This window comes from Thermobia domestica, chromosome 12, assembly GCF_964235325.1.
Source record: "Thermobia domestica chromosome 12, izTheDome1.hap1.1, whole genome shotgun sequence".
Classification (NCBI taxonomy): domain Eukaryota; kingdom Metazoa; phylum Arthropoda; class Insecta; order Zygentoma; family Lepismatidae; genus Thermobia; species Thermobia domestica.
Window position 1 is genome coordinate 90100145 of NC_137465.1, and position 19904 is coordinate 90120048.

Below are 19904 nucleotides of genomic sequence, written 5' to 3' on the forward strand. Positions count from 1 at the left end.
GGTTTAGGGTTGTCAACGGATCGAGTGGCTCGGCTCACAGCTCATCTACTATCGATACGAACCGAGAAATGAGCCGAGTCAACACCTGACCTAACCGAGGCGGCAAAAACTGATGGCTCACCTGAGCCGAACCGAACCGATTCGGTGGCTCATCCCAATCGAGTCGGCTCAGACCATCGGCTCAATTGAGCCGAGCCAATGGCTCATCCCAACCGAGCCGGCTCGAGCTGTTTGCTCAGTTGAACCGAGCCGAGCCCGTTGACATCACTACCCGGGTTGAGCTTCTGCTTAGGTTCAGAAATACGACCGTGCAGGTCTCATCCTTGATGGTAAAAACTATAGTATATACATATATTGGTGCTCACGACATTTGAGGCTGTCCTTTTATTTTAAAAAAAATCTATTGTGGTCTCGTTATCGAGACGAGATGAGATGCAAGCAGTGTCCCCTGTCGTGAGCAACACTAAAAGTATTCCACAGTACGGCTTACATTTCTCATGGCTTTCGCTTTTTAGTTTAATCAGGCCATGATTTCAAATCGAGCTAAAACGAGCGAGCCATGTATCAAACTCGACTCGACTCGAAACTCGATCTCAAAAACAGTAACTCAGCTCGAAAATCGACTCGAGAAAACTATCTTTGACATGGCTCGAAACTCGACTCGTGCCCATCCCTAGTAAAAATGATCGAAAACGATCGATGTTATTTAAGGAAAAAAATCAGAAACAAAAAATACAGTGCTTGGCTTCATATATCCATTGCTTTCTGTTATAATAATTGCTGACGCTTATGTTTATTATATGGAGCGCTTACAGCATAGGGCAATCAACCCATAAAGTTGTGAGAAAAATAGGCATAAAATTTGTACTGTAAGCTTAATTACACGGAAATTTTAAGTTTGGATTGTACGCATAATTGTATGGAAAATTTTACATTTTTTTCCTTTACGTTGGTCTACTTACTTTGATTTGGAACTTTCAAATTTCATCCTTTTTTCCACTGAAAAGTATTGATAATTCAACAAGGAATAGTTATATTATGATAATTTAATTGAAATTCATCGTAATTTGGCACATGACAAACAGCAGTGTGGTAATTGAAGGGGAAGAAGGATGGAAATTCCCATTCACCTCTGAACACTTTCCAGGAACCTCGTTCTCTTTCGCTTTCTAGACGGGGGAGGAAACTTGGTAATGGTATCAAACCTTCATGTGTAATTACAAAAATTAAATTTATAAAGAAATAAGAAATCATCAGTTTATCAGGCTTTAATTGATAATTTATTCACAAGATTCCCTATCAAAGGCGTGGTAGATGAAGTTTCTGTTCTACATGGGTCGACATTGCCAACTGATATGGTCGATATGGAAAATATGTTGTATGGTGATATAGAGATTATACTTCTTGCTGAGTATTTCAAACCTGACCAAGAAAAATCGTTTTCAGACTTAAGTCTAACAAGTAGATTGTCGATGAGAAGTTGCAGAAATCGGGTAGAAGTATTATCAATTTCTACGACAGAGTGCGAACAGGGATTTCCCCTTATGAATTTACAGATGACTGATATTAGAAATAGACTAAGTTCTCAAACATTGTCTAACTTGTTGTTCATCAATGTTAATGGCCCACCGCTAGACAAGCTCGAAATAGACGAGCTAGTTATCTCTTGGCTGAAGGATGGACATCATTTGCGCTGCGGACGATTTACCACGAAAAAGTTACCAACAGGAAATAAATCCGATTTCAGACTTGTTTTAAGGTGGAAAATTACGAGTTACGGAAAATGTATACTTGTATTACTAATGGCTTATTTGTGTTATTCAACTTTGTACCTAATTTTTAGTAAGTCTCTTCTTTGCTTTAGGTAAACTACTTTCAATAAATATTCATAATAATTGCAATTATGCATATTTGTAACTTAAATTTAACGTGGTGTTTTAGTGATTACACAAATTACAATTATGAGCATGCTTTATGGAAATGCCCCCACATAGGTTACCCGAGCACCTTTATACCCTATGAACAACTGATTTTTCAAGTCTTTTGTGAGAAAAATACTGTGAACTGAGAAACCATAACCGTTTCCATATTGTATAGGGATATTTTCCTGCGAATAAAAGTTTCTTGTGGAATGCGTTCAGAAATGAACACTTGCAAGAATATTCTCTTAGTAAAAGTATATTTTAGACACACACTAATTTTCCCCCACCTCGAACTGTTTCAATTTCCTCACTGACACACACTTTACCATATTATATCGTAAAGGTCAGATCCACCGTTATTGTAACAGTGTGGTGCTTGAGCGATTGAGTAGAAATTCAAACTCCGATTAGTGACAATTTCACAGTCTTGTTTTATCACCGTGGGTGGTGGGTCACGGTGGGTGGTGGGTCAGAGTGGGTCACCGTGGGTGGTGTGTCACAGTGGGTCATGGTGGGTGGTGGGTCAGAGTGGGTCACAGTGGGTGGTGGGTCATGGTGGGTGGTGGGTCAGTGAGTCGGTGGGTTACGGTGGGTGGTGGATCAGTGGGTCGTGGGTCAAGTTTTCATTGACCCACGCCAACTCTGGCTAGTAGCTGTCTACAAATAAACAAGTAATGAAAAGCATTTTGTATCTTGCAATACGTCATGTATTAAAATCCGACAGGAGTTTCAGTATCTAACCAGAAATCGCATGTATCTAGCTACTGGAAGCTGAGGTATGAAGAATTGTATTGTGTCTTATCTTTCTATGTCTTATACAACCCTGCAAACCACTGAATATCTAAACGGCTTTCGTTAAATCCAAGTTGTAGTACTCAGTTACATCCATTTGTGTCTATATGATCGTGTTACTAAAGCTTACTACTGTATACGATAGCGTTAGTAAGTCTTTCTCTGCTCTCACGTAAAGTTGTGATACGATCTACTACAGGATACAGAACCAATTATGAATTTAACCAAGTTGTTGTATTACTACACATCTACTTCCACGTCTGTCAACTCTGGTCAATCTCGATGACGCGACATATTTTCATTTTTATACCCCTTTCTTCGTTTACTGAACTAAACAGTAACTATTCTGAAATATACTACTGCGCATGCCTCGTAGATAAATATTTCTCATGCCAATAGTTTCCGTTTTGTCCAAGGAATGTTCTTTTTCTTATTCCTAGCATGCTCCTTTTATTACATTATATGAAGAGCATGTAGGTCTAAATACCTCATGTATTACATAGAATGTAGGTTTAACTCTTCCAGCAAAGAAGGAACATGTGATCATAGTATACAACCCACAGAACTGATAGTTGGCAATACAGTGGTCGTAATCCAGAACCACGCCACAGGGGGTGAGCGATGCCCCCGCTGGTCTAGTGGCTAGCACGTGCGCCGTTGGTGTATGGTGTTCCGGGTTCGATTCCCGGCGGGAGAGCGTTTATGATTTTTAACTCTCCTCGATGTTTCTGTGTTCGTGTCCCTGTTGTTATAAGTTATTAGAAAAAGCAAGTTAGAGTGAAGCAAGTAAAATTAGCAATAAGTAAGTTACTGAAACACGTTCGGTGAGTCAGTTAATAAAAAAGTGGACAAAGCACTGCCTTTTCGCGCCGTCCATGCGAGTTCGAATCTATCTCGGCTTGATTTTTATCCATTTCAGAGAAAGTATTATTTCTTTTCGGTACAGGTAGTCACTCTTTACGTATTTTTCGCCGTCCTTCACAGTTAAAGTAACTGGCTATTCTTATTCTGTCTACGAATGATGGATCTTCTCTTTGGTTTCATGTCAAACACGCACACGTAATGAAAAGACGCTGTTGATAATAATAATAATAATAATAATAATAATAATAATAATAATAATAATAATAATAATAATAATAATATGAAATATTACTAGCTAACTCGTGTATGGATTTTGACAATATAATTTTATATTATGATGTGGAAATAAGTAAGGCTGGCTGGCGCACCCCTCTAACTTTTCGATGCGCCTTATAGGTCCACGGTGTCCAACGTTGGTTCCATCCCACTATCACCTCCTGTTCTCTCGATATGTTATCGACATTTTGCCTAAATATGGCTCCGCCGTGGCCCCATGACTCCCCATGACAATGACTCTTCGTTCATTTTGCATTGAAATCGCTTATTTTTCTGAGTACTATAAGTGCATACTGTCCAACGTTGCTCCCATCACTCTACAATTTCCCGTTCTCTCGATATAAATTGCTAATATTTTGTTTGTAAGGGAGATATGGCGTTACAATCATTACGTTTGAAGAAAAATTGAGGAAGATATTGCCTTCCCACAAACATCACCTATTATTATTATTATTATTATTATTATTATTATTATTATTATTATTATTATTATTATTATTATTGTCATTATTATTATTATTATTATTATTATTATTATTATTGTTAATATTATTATTATTATTGTCGTTGTTGTTTTACTTACCACTAATGTTGCCTACCTTTATTTGCATTTCAATGTGTTACTAAAAAGCAAATCAAATAACACTCCTCGCCATTCACGCTCCCGAACTCGAAATACATGATTTATAGTTCTCTGTGTTAGGGGAAAGCACATTTATTATATTATTCTTTCAAATAACACGTTTCACAAGTAACTTCACTTTCAATGTGTAATTTCATATCATCACTAACAATCATCTTGTTCCGATAGGAAAATAATCTCCCTCCTGCAAAAAAAAAAAAAAAGCCTGACCGTAGCGAAAGGGCTTTAACCTTCTTTAGGTGATTAATCGGGTCCAATATTTCAATAAAAGAGGAAAAGCCCCTGCACACAAATATTTCAGTAAAAGAGGAAATGTTACTCAAACTTTCTGAATACCTATTTATGGGCGAAATTTGGTTCCCTTGGAATTTTTTAAGAGTTTGAAGGGCCGCCATTTTGAACGTTTTCATCTGATTATTCTGGTTAACGAACTCATCAAGATATTTCAACAATTAATGTTTATGCCAAGTTTCGTCTCAATTCGCTGAAAATTAGGGTGGTTATGGCATTCACAAATAGCGTTATATATATACAGATAGATAGATAAATAGACACACAGAGGGAGAGAAAAAAAGAGTTTTGCTCACTTCTCCCTTCTCACACCTGTGCTGCGTCAGAGCTAAACCGGGCATATTTGCAAAACGTATTGACCAGCCTAACCTAAATACAAGCCTCTTACTTGCTAACGTAGAAACGTGGTCGAGAGGTGTAAGACATGTAGAAATTGTATTTTTAATTACCATGAGTATGGTTCTTTTTCATGTTTTTCTTATTAGTTTCTGCAGCTACGTCAGAACGTTAAATTTTTATTCTTTACTAATTGCAAGTGGCGTTTACATTGAAAATAAGAGGAATTTTGATGGCATTTGTTCGGATATTCTTCTCTTTCGAAATGAGGAAAAGAATAAAAGCAATGCGCAAAGACAAAAAGTATTATCAGTACTAAACATTACCAATAATAATTGCTACGAAAGACAAAATACGACCTCTTTTACCATCTCTCATGAGCTGTATGTATTATTAACAAAAATGTTTCAAAATGTCCTTGCCGGGGATTCGAACTGGCGTCCTTTGCATTTGTAAGTCAGCTCCTTAACCACTACACCAAAATCATGGCGTGGTGTTCGTTTAGTTGTTGGCGTATTTGTTGTATTTGTGTTTTATGTTTCCACTTCGCCAATTTTTACTCTTTTTTCTCATTTTAACAGTTGTTTCTGGCTTTTTCTTTCGGTGTCGTCCTTTATTTACACTATGCACTATTCGTATTCACAGCTTGGGCCCCTCTTCAATGTCTTATTCAGATTATACTTTTCTTTTTGCCCCTCAGTAAACATTTGATTGATTTAATTCTCATAGTCTCCACGGATGGAGCGCACGAATGCCAGACTCGAAAAATAGGTGTACATTTACTTTCCTGACAGATAATACATAGGGATATAAATAAACTATATTTTATTATAGTTTGGTTTGCGCATGCGTATCTTTTTTCTACATAAATTAGCAAATGAACGTCAATTATCTGAAAAGTCGAAGTTTGCGAATCTTTTTTCGAGCACTTCCAGTTCGAATTTTAAAATTTTGTTATCACGGTTGGTAAGACCTAATTACCCGCTTTCCGCAAAAAAATGAATCGCTTCTGTGTGCAACCGTTTTGTCGCAAAAAATTCGAGAAATTGTAAAATTTTCAAAAATCGCCATTTTTTCGGAAACACCACCTTTTAAAATTCTGAAATTTTGTCAGATGATTCAACTTTACATGAATAATAAACACACCAAACACTATTCTCGACCAATGATTCGTGAATCAACTATAGCTTTTTGAAGTTAGCGAAGTTTCCTTAACTTTGATGTCACAGTTAGCAACACTGGAAACAATAAAAGTGCAATGATTTGATGATGTTTGTGGTTCATATTCATTAAATGAAGAACAAAAGGTTTTTCTGACTATTTTTGTGTTATTTTGATCAAAAAGACTCTCTGAAACAGTAAATTGATCCTGATGAAAATGAAAGTGTTATGTATGCCATATGGGAAAACAATGATCTCGTTTAAAAAAAAAAAACTGGGCCACTTTCTGTTTTCGTATCGTACATTGCTGGTTTAACTGTAAGGATTGTAATTCATGACTACATCAAGAAAATCCAAAGAGAATTAATTCCTACTGAAAAGCATCGTATAAAATTTCAAGATACAAATTTTATTTTACTTTATGTGGACTTCGTTGAAAACTGGACTGTTATTCTGTGAAATTCAGACTTATCACCGGAATATGAAACAACTGACAGTTTTATCGTAATAAAGCGGCGACAAAACACACGATTCGGCTCATGTATTCATAGTCATAGACAAGAGTCTAAAAATACTCGAACAAAAGCGAAAATGTAGGTTATAGAAAAAGGTTCGAATACGTGAAAATAAGTGAGCTCTCTCGGCTAAGCGGTTGGCGTACGCGCCTTTGGCGTGGGAGACTCGATTCCCGGCGGGAGCTCATGTTGTTCGGATTCCACGCTAATCAGTAGGTCCACGTTTCATATAGCCTCGCTGCTGAACGGGACGCTAAACTAAAATCAACTCAACTCAACAACATGAAAACAAGTGTGTACAATTTCCCAAACCGTATCAGTGATTTTTGATGGTGCTGCATCCCACTTTAAAAATCGCTTTCAGATGTTCGAGATGCAAACAGGTCCCATAAAGCAGTGTTCTTGAAGTGAAACCGGCCATGCAAGGGTATTTGCGACAGTATTGCGGGTGTGGGGGGAGGGGTAAAGAATGTGACAACGCGGCATAACCTTCGGCAAAACACATACACAGTATTAAAACCGCAGAAGAATTCGTGGGTATAGCACAAGTACAAACTCCGGGTATTACTCTCGTTTTGTTGCCTGGAACTGAATTCGACAACTTCCGGAATAAATAAAAGAAAGAAAAGCAAAAATGAGAAAGAGAGCGACCGGTAACGTGGCATTCGGAAAATGGCCAAGTTTTTATGGCAGTAACGGGTCACCATGAACAAACTTCATGCTTCCCCCAAAATCGAGCTTCTGCAATTCAATGCGTAGATTTAAGAGGTCAGCAAAAAGGAACTTTTGCTACATACATATACGAATGACAACCAGTGGTGCGTAGCAGAAATATTATGAATAAATCATGAATTACGTGAAGTTGAAATGCTGTTTATGCTTCCACATGGACCTTCAGCAGAGTACAGGTTTCCAGAAGAGCATAAGAGAAGTGAAAATGAGTGTTTTGTGGCTATCGACAATGTGCTACGCAGGGGCGGATCCAGGATGGACTTCTGGAGGAGGGGTTGTAATACTGCTTCTTAGAGCTACTTTTAAGAGCTAAAATCTCTGGGTTGGGTTTTATTTATATATAAAATAAGAAAGTTTCTTTTTCTTGGGGGGGGGGAGATCGTTCATCTGGATCCACCCCTGGACGAGTTGTGAGTGCACCAATATCTATTGGAGCATCTGCACGGTTACATGCTATTACCGAAGAAGACACCAAGCAAGCAAATGATTGGTTCATGTGGAAAAAAAAATCAGTGAAATTTTGTTTCCGAAGACCATTTTAAGTAAATGAACTTGAAATTTGTGTTTCGTAATCGTAATTTGCATCTCAGATTACTTCGGAATAAAAAAAAACGGAGAAGAAGTGTTGCTAACTGTGACATCAAAGTTAACGAAACTTCGCTAACTTCTAAAGGCTATAGTAAATCATAAAGCATTGGTCGAGAATGACATTTGCGGTGTTTATTATTCATGTAAAGTTGAACCATCTGACAAAATTTCAGAATTTTAAAAAGTGGTGTTTTCGAGAAAATGGCGCACAAAAATGGCGATTTTTGAAAATTTTACAATTTCTCGAATTTTTGCGACAAAACGGTTGCACACAGAAGCGATATAATTTTTTGTCGGGAAGCGGGTAACTAGATCTTACTAACCGTGAAAACAGAATTTTAAAATTCGAACCGGAAGTGCTCGAAAAAGTTCGCAAACTTCGACTTTTCAGATAAACTGACGTTTATTTATTAAGTTATGTAGAAAAAGATACGCATGTGCAAACCAAACTATAATAAAATATAGTTTATTTATATTCCTATGTACATACCACAACAAGAATTATAACTGTATCTGTCTCCATAGCTGAATGGTGGGGCTCCGAAGTTGACCATTTTCCATGTCTTCTACAATTCATAAATTGTACTCCCGTCTTTGATGGCCCATTACTTGGCGGGAAAATTTTTTTCAACAAAAGAAAAAAACATGGGTCTCTTAGAAACATGTCTAGTTGCTATAAAAAAAAGTTTCAACAATATCTGAGATGGTGATGGTACTTTTTTTTCTTTTTTGCCTGAATTGAAATGGAAGGCACCTATAATAATTGTTGAAGCTTCTGTTTATTATATGGAGCATTCAGAGCATAAGGCAATCAAGCCATAAAGTTTTGAGGAAAATTGACATAAACTTTGTACTGTAAGCTTAATTACATGGGAATTTTAGATTTGTGCGGGATGCTTAATTATATGGAAAATTTATTTTTTTTCTTTCTCTATGTTGGTCTACCTTGATTTGAGAGTCAAATTTCATCCTATTTTCCACTGAAAAGTATCTGTAAGTCAACAAGGAAATAACTATATATAATTAAATTTAAATTCATCGCAATTTAGCCCATGACAAACACTTTACTATTGTATGTCTTAAAGGTCAGATTCACCGGTATTGTAAGAGAGTGGTGCTTGAGCGATTGACCGTAGAAATTCAAACTCCGATTAATGGTAATTTCACAGCCTTCGTTTATTATAAGAAGGTAAACCTGTAAACTCTTAAACCTGTAACTGAAGAGGAGGGCGTGAATCATGGGTCAGAGTTGATGACGAAGGGTTTTGGTGGATCGGAGTTGGTCACAATGGGTCAGAGTTGGTCACGGTGGGTGGTGGGTCACGATGGCTGGTGGGTCGTGGGTCAAGTTTTCATTGACCCTCGCCATCTCTGACTTCGAAAATATTCGAACTTTTGATAATACCCGAAACTTCGATAATATTCTTTCGAAAATACCCGAAACTTCGATAATAGTCGATTTTTCGATAATACCCGAACTTCGGTAATACTCGAACTTTCGATAATTCCCGAAACTTTGATAATACTCGAACTTTCGATAATTCCCGAAACATCGATAATTTCAAATACTCGAACGGTTTTAAGTAACCAATGACAACTCGATAAGTTTTCACTCCCGGAATTCGATGGTTCTCAGCCTTATCGAACACACCTACTGCAGGGAGAGGGACGATGGAGAATATCGAGTTCAAAGCGTTTCGTTTCTGAAAAGTTGTTTTTGTTTGGTAGACTTGCTTGTAAAAGATCTGCTAACATATGGGTTCTTATGAAACAGTGATAATTCCCGGACTGCGTAACCCCCGCAGTGGCCCAGAAGCTGTTAAGCTGGGAAGTAAACTACCCAGCCCCGTTTCATACGCACTTGTTTAAGAAAAGATTATATTGAAAGTAAAACGAAAAGTGATTTAGCACAAATAAAAATTGAAAATATTGGAAGGAGGTTTGTACAAACATGCAAACATTAAGAGAAACCGTCACTGATAGAAAGTGTTTCTGACGACACTAAGAACGTTTCGGACAAGAGGTATAATTAACCTGAATGTTTCTACAGGGTGGGCGGAAAACAACTTCCTATTTTTAATATTTTTCTATCCTAGAATATTGTAGGTATAAACTTCATCTTTTGCACACATATGATTTTTCCATATCTGAAGATATGTACAACTTAAGATGGAAAGAAATATATAGAAAGAAATCAAATGGAGCTTAAATATACAGGTAACATTCCATCTTTCGTATGGTGGGTTTGTTTCGAAGTAAATGCGGGATGGCCAGCCGCAGGATTCGAAGCTCGGATCTTCCACTTACGAAACAAAGATTCTACAAACGTGGAAATCATTTTATGAAAATAATTTAGATAGTTAGAATAAAGAGGATATCCTATAGTTTCCAAATGTAATGTAAGCTTCAAATAAATATACCTGACCTCTAATATTAGACAATTTCATTATCGGAACTAAATAGTGACAGGATTAATTTCTTTAGTATCTTTCCAAGAATTGTGATAACAGCAGTTTTTGACCTTGGCAAAAAAATAACTATCTTGGAAAAGCTTTCTTCATCCATTAAATGTTTTAGTGTTTTCCATCATATTACTAGTTTATAAAAACATAATTAAAAATATTTTATAATTATATTAAAATATATGAAACCAGTGTTAGTTTCAGACAGTACCGTAAACTTGCATATTTTCTTCATTATTTTGATAGAAAAATAATACTATTACAAAATAGACATAAATATAAGAAAAAAAATATAAAGAATCTTAAATGTTAATGTTGCTTAAAGCACACGAGGTTCTTAATTGACACTTTAGATCCTTAGGCATCTTTTTACATACTTTTCACATGTAGTTCTTTAAAATGAAACAAAACACACAAGCATTTTGTGTGCTTATTAAATTGAAAATATTACACATAGTTTCCTAGAATCTGTGTGCTATATTCGATATATGTACTTTTTTACAGGCTGAAGCTGGTTCTACTCTTGATGGTAGTGAAGCAGATGCTGCAAGTTATTGTGGTCTGCGCAACAAGAAGTACCCTGATAAGAGATCCATGGGATTTCCATTTGATCGCTTGGGAAGAGATGGAGTAACAAATTTACGAAACTTCCTCACACCAAATATGATGGTTCAAGATGTCACTATTCAATTCACTGATCGGGTATTACCTCCGAAACAAGGAGTTGGAGCACGAGGATTATTTGCCTAATATGTTTCTTGCAAACGACTTCATTATGTAGTTTCAATGACATTCACTCTCATATAATACAGTATAAATTCTAGATCAGTTATAGTTAGCAGGGGTGGATAGGCATCATTAGGGGGGCGCGGGCGCTTTTTCCCACAAGGACCACTAGCATCTCAATGTCAAAAATCAAGTTGCACAATTTTCTTTCTACACTAACAAGGGACGCATGCGAACCGTGACAGCTAGATATTTATGAAAATTGGTACCCTGACTAACTGTGGATCGCTAATTATCGTGGTGATAGTCACTCAGTGCGGAAATGCCTTGTTTACCCGCTACGTATAATACATATACCAGCTACTGGGTGAGGCTGTGCCGAGTTAATCCCAAATATGCCGGGGAAAGGCAAAAAATAAAAAAAATATATGCAGGTAACCTAATACCTACGGAAAGGGAATACGTGACCAAGAACATGGCAGTGGTGTCACACAAGCAGTGTTGCTAGGGCGAGAAATGTACGCATTTTGACATATTATATATGGATTTTCTGCTGGTATGTATTGGTGTATTATGTTAAAATGTCTTGCGCCTGTATATTACTGGAAACCTAAATGCAGTGTGTTCCATATTCATCGTTGTCTCACATGCTAACCTTTGCTATATTCTCGACTGACATCTATCACAGGTCATTAATCTTTGCGAATCGATTCTGACGTAATTTCTTGCCACAGATTTGTTACCTTTCGTGGCACAGCTTTTCTGTGCCCTTTTCAGGTGCTACGCCGTAGTTTCTGTGGTTTGGAAGGCATGCAGGAATTTATGCAGGGTTGCAACCCTAAGATAGTTCGCTTTAAAGCTCTTGGGAACGGCTTGAGATATCGATTCCACACAAATGCCATTGGAATTGCTGAGCTACAGGTAGACTTCCTGTTCACATTTCCACATTATGGGGCTTCTTCTTTCTATGGCCACTCTAACATTTGCCCTTTTTGTGTGAATCCTGTATCAAGCCCGTTAGTCACTGGATGCCGTGCATGCTGTGGTTTACTTCCTAATGTACATTAGTTCCTTCTACAGTCTTCTTGTTGTACATTTGTTCGTATTATTGTACGGAACCCATTGTTCGTATTATTATACGAAATTTCTCAATTTTAGAGCCTTATATCTTCCTTATTTGGCAACACTGATAATAACCTTTTGCTTATTTTCTTTCACGTTCCGTGCCAATTGTTTTAATTACATAGAGTGGTACATATTCTATTTGGAAAACTATAATTTTTATTGGGATGACAACACTGCTTGTGACACACTGTCATGTTCTTGGTCATGTGTCCCTTTTCTGTAGGTATCATGTTAGCTGCATACGTTTTTCATTTTCTGCCTTTCCCGGGGGTATTTGGGGTATAACTCGGCACAGCCCTACCCGGTAACTGTTTGGTATATGTATTATGCATAGTGGGTAAACAAGGCATTTTCGCACAAGTGACTATCACCACGATAATTAGCGATCCATAATTAGTCAGGGTACCAATTTTCATAAATATCCGGCTGTCACGGTTCGCATACATCACTTGTAAATCAATAGTATTATCAATTAACAATTAAACTTATATTCTTTCATCAGCATATTATTGTGAATTGTTTAAAGTATTACATGAAATTCAAGGAGTACGTATAATTACAAAATTAGCAGATGTTGTAGTGTACTACTTTTTGATACTACTGGCTCTATCATCTCTTCATTCGAATCATTCGTTAACAAATCTTTTTCAATAGACTTCAACATAAATATTTTCAAATATTTCTGAGACATGGTATCTCAACCTATTTTTAATATATTTCAGTTTCGAAAACCTTCTTTCACATGTTATCTTAGTTACAGACAAAGTCAATAGAAATTTGTATGCTACTAGCAAACCTGGATACACATTACTGTACAAATTACAACTTAGCAAAATTAGAAAATCGCATTGGACAATTTTTACAACACGTCTTGCACTCGCCTTCCTTGTGAAGAAATGTATTTTCTTCTATTTTCTGAATCACTTGCGCCATCAGCACAATCAATCGTTTTTTCTCGGTTGTACTCGTCGTTAAGACTGACTTTCAAGAACTCCCACTTCCTTGAAAAGTTCAACAGAAGACTTTATAGAATCCTTCGAAACTTCTTTACTGAGTTTTCGCGGAAGGTGAGTAAGTTTATTGAAAGCCATGTCTGAAAGTTCCCTTACTTGATTGAAGTTTCTAGGGTCCAAACAATCCATAAAGTATCTTGCTTCTTGAATATTGAAGAAATGCTCGAAATTACCGTATCGAATATTGTGTTGAATGCTTCGATGCAGTACCTGGTCATTGGATCATCTTCACATTCATAGGGAAACATCTTTCTCCACCTCCGAAGTCGAGTTGTCGTCAGGTTAGTAGAAAGAATGAAATCACGTTCTAATTCTTCAATCTATTCTTAGTTATTGGCCTATTCTTCAAATCCTAACGCTGCAGTCTTAACAGTTTCAAAATCAGCTCTCTCCTCTTTCCATTCGGATTGAGTAGTCTCCACCATTCGATACGACTACAATACACCACCAGTGTTTGGAAATAGTTTGACAGAAGCGTCGCCACTTGAAATATTCTCAGGAATAATTGTGCTGTCAGAATTCTTTTGAACTTGAAATCTTTTATATATATCCTTCCGCTTTACGCCTAACTTCTGGTTTGATATCTTCTTTAGAAACAATTTTCATCGTTATGGTGAACTCTATGCACTTTCTAGGTTTGAAAACTGAACTAGAATAATAATAAGTTTTTCTGCAAAGCAGATTGTTTTCCACCATCTTGTTTCCGCAATACTCACGCATTAATACCGCACATTCGTTCAGCAGAACAAACAAGGACACAGTCAATGCAACATTTTGTCAGAGCGAATATGACAAGATTGAGTATATGAACGCAACATGGAACATGTAACTGATCATAGGTGTTTTGAAAAATCCGAATATTGTCCTTGCATGTTACTTGCACCATCGGTTGAACTTCCAATAACCTTCTTAATATCAAGGTTCAACTTGTGCAGAATTTCCAGCAGTAAATTGCAAATAAACTGGCCTGGGGTAGATATGCATTTTACAACGTCAACAATTTTTTCTTTAACAACATACCGTAAAACAACTGAGCATTGGCCTGTTGAGTAGTGTCTAGTAGAACAGAAAACATTCCAGCTTGAGAGATTTCTTTCGAAATATCTTCTCTGAAGTATGTTAATAGCACCCAAAACATAATTCACCGTATTTTTTGAAAATTATGTGACTACCATCCTGCTTACTTCCTCATACATGACTCAGTTTACTCTTCTCGATGTCCTCTAAATCACTTTTAAACGGAAGGTCAAATTTGCTTAACAAAAGAATAATATCCAAAAAGTTCCCATGATCTGTAGCTGTGTCTTCCAATCTATAGGCTGCTTCGTTTCTTTTTCCTCTGAAAGTGAGCTCTCTTTTACCAATAAGTTTCAGCACTTCGACAACTCGATGCATTACCTGTCTGTTCTCAACCTGATACTGCCGTTATTTTATTTGTCCATGAGGAAGTAGTTTCTTAACACTACGTTTTCTTTTGTTAGATTCGTAAGCATCCACACTGGTCTGAAGTATTTTGAAAGACTCGTGTTCTTTCAGTCGCTGATAAGCGTGTTTAGTATTACCTTCGTCGCGCACAGAAGGAACGTGTTTGTTCGATCTGCAGAATAAGCTATCCACACGCTGCATAAAACGCATTTTGAGCAGGCAATATGACAGCCAAGCTCTATTGGTGCCATCTGCTCGTTTATAAGCAAACTCAGGACTAAAGGGTATGCTTTATTTTGAGTGATGGATTGAAACTCAAAAACTTGAGGATATTATCTTCTTGAGTACGTATGAAAGAGTTCGTTGCTCTGTTCTTTGCTGCATCACACTTTTCAATGTTTTCAATAACTTCGGAATCGGCATCACTAGAACTGGAGCTTTTCTGTTCATTTTATTCTTTGACAGAAAAATTCGTAGCTGATGTTGGAAGCGCACTAATTTCAATACTCACAGAAGTGGAACCTTCTTGTTTATTTCCCACTGTGACAGTGACATTCGTAGCTGATGTAGTGGGAGCATTCATGTCAGCATTCATGAAGCTAGAGTTTTCCTGTTTATTTTCCGCTCTGACAGTAGCATTCGTAGCAGATGAGGTAGTATTCCTAACTTCAATACTGTGTTCAATCTGTTGGCTGTCAGCAGTTGATAGTCTTGCAAGTTCGAAGGCACTAAATAGGTATCAGCATTTGCTTCTAATAGCTTTATCTTCTTTCTACGAAGAGCATCGATTTTCGCGATTTAAAGCTTGGTCCATTCAATCCAAAATTGTCTTTTATATGTTGCATCTTGGGCGGGGGCGATCTTTGAGAGGGCGCACCGGGCACCGCCCAGTAGCCTGGTGGTCCTATCCGCCCCTGATAGTTAGTGTAAAGTATATTGCGTTGTGTATATTCTTTTCAATATATTTCGTATACATAAGCATATTGCCCTCTGCATTGAGTGATAACTCTCTCAGAATTGTTATGTTACTGCATATGAAAGTAAATTTCATCGAATCTGTGGTGTACCATAGAAAGCATTGACAATGGTTCTTGATTATGGCAATGATTTTCAATATAATTTTTGATTAATAAACATACTTTCATAATATTATTTTAAAATATAGAAAAAGAAAAAAATTAATAGTAACGGTCTTAATTTTGAGCAGAGGTGTATCTGACTTAAACAGCACCTAAAACAAGAGCAAAAGTTGCTTTGCTTTCTACATGGATAACGTTCCGATTCGTTTCTCCTTACACAATTTTCACTCTCGAGGAAAAATAATATAATTTTCCTACATCATGTACAACATGATGTACAAACCAATTACAATGTTTTTTCCTTGCCTGCATTGTTAAAAATTGATCTACTATATCCTAAAGTGTTTTATCTTTCTTTCTATTTTTTACTTTTAAGATTTTCAATAGGAAAAAAAAATAACTTGCTGAATAGTCTTTCAGCTGACAGTGGAAACTAAGGTTACCAGTATTTGTTTCGTAATATATAGATTGGGAAAATATTCTCATCTTCTTGGTGCACTGTAGAGCCAAGCAGTCATTCAGACTTTGATGCTTATGCACTTCGAGCCAAAATAGGGTTACCAGATTTCTCAGAGAAAAAAATAGGTAGTTTATTTATTTATTTGTAATATGCAATATTCGAAATTTACATATAACAAAGATATGTATTGTTCTACGGAGAAAATAAAATCGTGTAATACAACATGAGAGAAAATGTAAAATTTATGGGAAAATGTAATATCTGTCAATCTTATGTCAAAAGTAACATTCTACAATTAAGAATTTCCTCATAAATCTTCTGGTTTTCGTTTATAACATTGTTCTGATCACTTAGTGAAAATAAGATGTTGCTCCAATACATTTCTGCTTGACTTGACTTAGAAGTTGTTTCGTGACAGAATCAGAAACAAATAGAAGTGTCAGAAAGGCCTATGTTAAAGTTTCAGTCCTTAGAATTGACTTCCTGTGCTTCACAGAGGTAGGTTTCGTATCATAAGCAATTTTGTGTAATGAAAGTTTCATGCCAAATTTTTCCTTTTACCTTGCCATTTAAGTTTGAATTTCTTTAAAAGTTTTACAGCAATTATTTCTATCTATATTTACATCTATTACATTTTTAACTTCTATCATCTATTGCACATTCATTATTCATATTCCCATCAACTCTTTTCAACTAAATTTCTTTAATTTATTTCCATTTTGTTAAAGACTAATGATAATCTTGTATTTCCCTAAATGTTCATCCTTTCAGGTTCGTTTCCTTTCTGAAATTATGTTTCCTGTTTCAATACAAACTGAAGATTGAAGGAAACAGAAGACACTAAAAGGAAATAAATCAATAAATTACAGGGATAATACTCCAGCCATGAGTAAATGACATCCTCACCACCATGTTTTGTTCATAGAACAAATAAGATCCTTGCTATTCTAGAAGTATTTTCCAACCATTTATGTCAGTTGTATCCTCAACGAGTCAGATAATGACGCTTTTCTTATGCTGTTGTCGAGTAATAGTGGTCAATAACTTCTAGAAAAATAGATGTGGGAAGTAGGTCAATAAGTTCATACCTAATAATTCTTGACTTATAACTTTCATTTTTATCTAGTACTTTTGTGAAGCACTTGATCTCACTATGGTCGACTTTCTTGAAATTCACTTCTGAAACAGTTTAGACAATTGCCACAGTAATCCAAGTTAACAGTTGAAACTTATCGGATATGGGACATACAGAACTTGTTCCAAGACCTTTAAAGAAGCTTAAGGAAACTTGGCTTTTCTACTGCATCTGCCTCCAACTATGGTCTCATCTCTCCTGTCCTTCAGCTTTACTTTTCTTCTTTGGTTTCACTGATTTCTACATAAGTTTTTAAGTTTCAAATAGAACAATTTTCTGATACAATAAAAAACTTCGTTTATCATTAAATATAAAACAATAGATCTCCTTCTTTGAATGTTTCAAATGTGTTTGACCGATTAAAACAATTGATAATATTTGTGGTACTGAAAAATTGGAATCAACACCTCTTTTCTTAATTTCTATTTATTATTAGTTATGATCTTTGTTTTTTGAGATTCGTTTGTTATCATTTTTTCTCTAAATTATGATTTGTATCCGAATTTAGTATTCCCCAACGTTTCCTGTAATTATTATTAGAAGTATTGCTTATGTTCATTTCTTATCAAGTTCTTTTCTAAGTTAGTTTTCTTTAATAAAACTATGTGTTTCGTCTGTTTTCGAATTCTACCATTCCTCTGCATGAGCCCTACAGATGTGCCTTTAACTCGGAGATTTTGATAGAAATTGGTCTAAAGGTTGACGACACTTAAAGAATAAATTAAACCATTTTTAACATATAAAACTCATTATGAGAATATTTTATATGTCAAAGACAAAATGTTCACTTTCTCAGTCGAGAAAGATAATTTAGGGACGGCTAGGAAGTTATTGTAGACGAGATGGCATTTCTTTTCGATTAAGCTTATTTTATTTAAATTGTCTAGTGCTTGCTGAATCATGTTAGTTTAAATCATTGTTATTTCTTGTAAAATTTGTGTTGTAATTATCTCGTTATTGTTATTATTTTACTGTATTATTTTGAAAACATACATAGTTTAAGTTTATTTGTGTACGCTTTCTAAAAATTTGCATTTTTTTTTCAGTTTTAGTTTTTGAACTAATTAAATGATTTTAAATAGCATTTTAAGTGTATTCTATTCCTATTCTTATGTTACTATGACTACCAGTGTTTCTTAATTTCTTAGTATAATTGTACTTTAAACATCAGTTTTATCGTAGTTCACAGAAAGGCGGACTGGGCCGCCCGGATACCCGGAAATTTCTGAGTGGGCCCTGCACTCTGAAAAATCACTTAAGATATTGCTCGGTTAGTTATAACTAATTCAAACCTCCGTTCTCGCTCATAGTAACCAGTGGCGTAACTAAGAGGCCCGCAGTTCTAATGAAAGGGGAGCATTAGGGAAGCGGGCCGCTGCCCAAGCCGTAGCATTGTTTGTTGAAAATCAGTAAGACAATAAAAAAGTCTCAAAAATACATGTAAGAGTTATTAACTCGAAAATGTAATCTCATCCATAATTTATGTATTCAATAACGTGATGTGCAATCGATAACATATAAAGAGCATGGAACTGATTCTCCTACGGTAAGGAAACCGTGTTAGACATGGACTTCTTGGACGCGAATGGTGACGATAAATAGTGGTCCTTTGAGCACAGCGGTGATGTCAGAAAACGGGCCCGAAACCCCAGAAATCGCCCCCCAAAGTTTCGAGCTTAAGTCCCTTCTATTCGCCAATGAAATATGCAGTTCTTGGACGTGGGAAGTGGTACGTGTCTTTGAGGAAAGGTAGTGGGTCCTCTGAGCATGGCGGCGATGTTATAAATCGAGCCTGGGGCCTGATGTCTCAAGATATCGGGCCCCAAAATTATAGGGTCGGGTCTCTTCTATTCACCAATGAAGCATGGATTTTTATTTATTTATTTATTTATTTATTTTTTACGTGGATGGTTGGTTGCATTGGAAAGGGTCGGTTTCCCCTTAGCACACCGATGATGTCATAAATATGGCCCGGGGCCCGTAGCCCAAGAAATAGGACTCCAAATGATGTTCATGCCATATTCTCCATGCTTCTAGCTCACAAAAGAAAGTTACCTTATTATTCTGCCTGAATGTTATTCAACCGAACACTACAAGACTGTGGTGCTGCATGTCAGTAAGGGACAGCGCAAATATACTTGATATCAAAAGGAAGGGACCTGAGGCCAAACATGTGGGGCCCGAATTCTTGGGTTTCGGGCCACGGGACCGATTTCTAACATCATCGCTGTGTTCAGGAGACCAGGTTCTTTTCAACGCCACAACTCGCGTTTCCAACTTTATGCCTAACACGGTTCTCTTACTGTAGAAGGATTTTCATGTAATATTCTCCATAGATTAGAGGATTGGTGTAGGCTTT

The 19904-nt window shown here is 36.4% G+C and overlaps 1 protein-coding gene across 1 annotated transcript in view; it reads left to right on the plus strand.

Moving 5' to 3' along the window:
* Nucleotides 1–18629, plus strand: part of LOC145666539 (phenoloxidase 1-like) — an 817003-nt gene extending 798374 nt beyond the window's left edge. Inside the window, exon 13 of the mRNA XM_081733851.1 lies at nt 11087–18629. Within this exon, the coding sequence (XP_081589977.1) occupies nt 11087–11332 (246 nt within the window). The 3' untranslated portion in view covers nt 11333–18629. The remainder of the gene's footprint in view (nt 1–11086) is intronic.
* Nucleotides 18630–19904: the final 1275 nt, after the last annotated feature.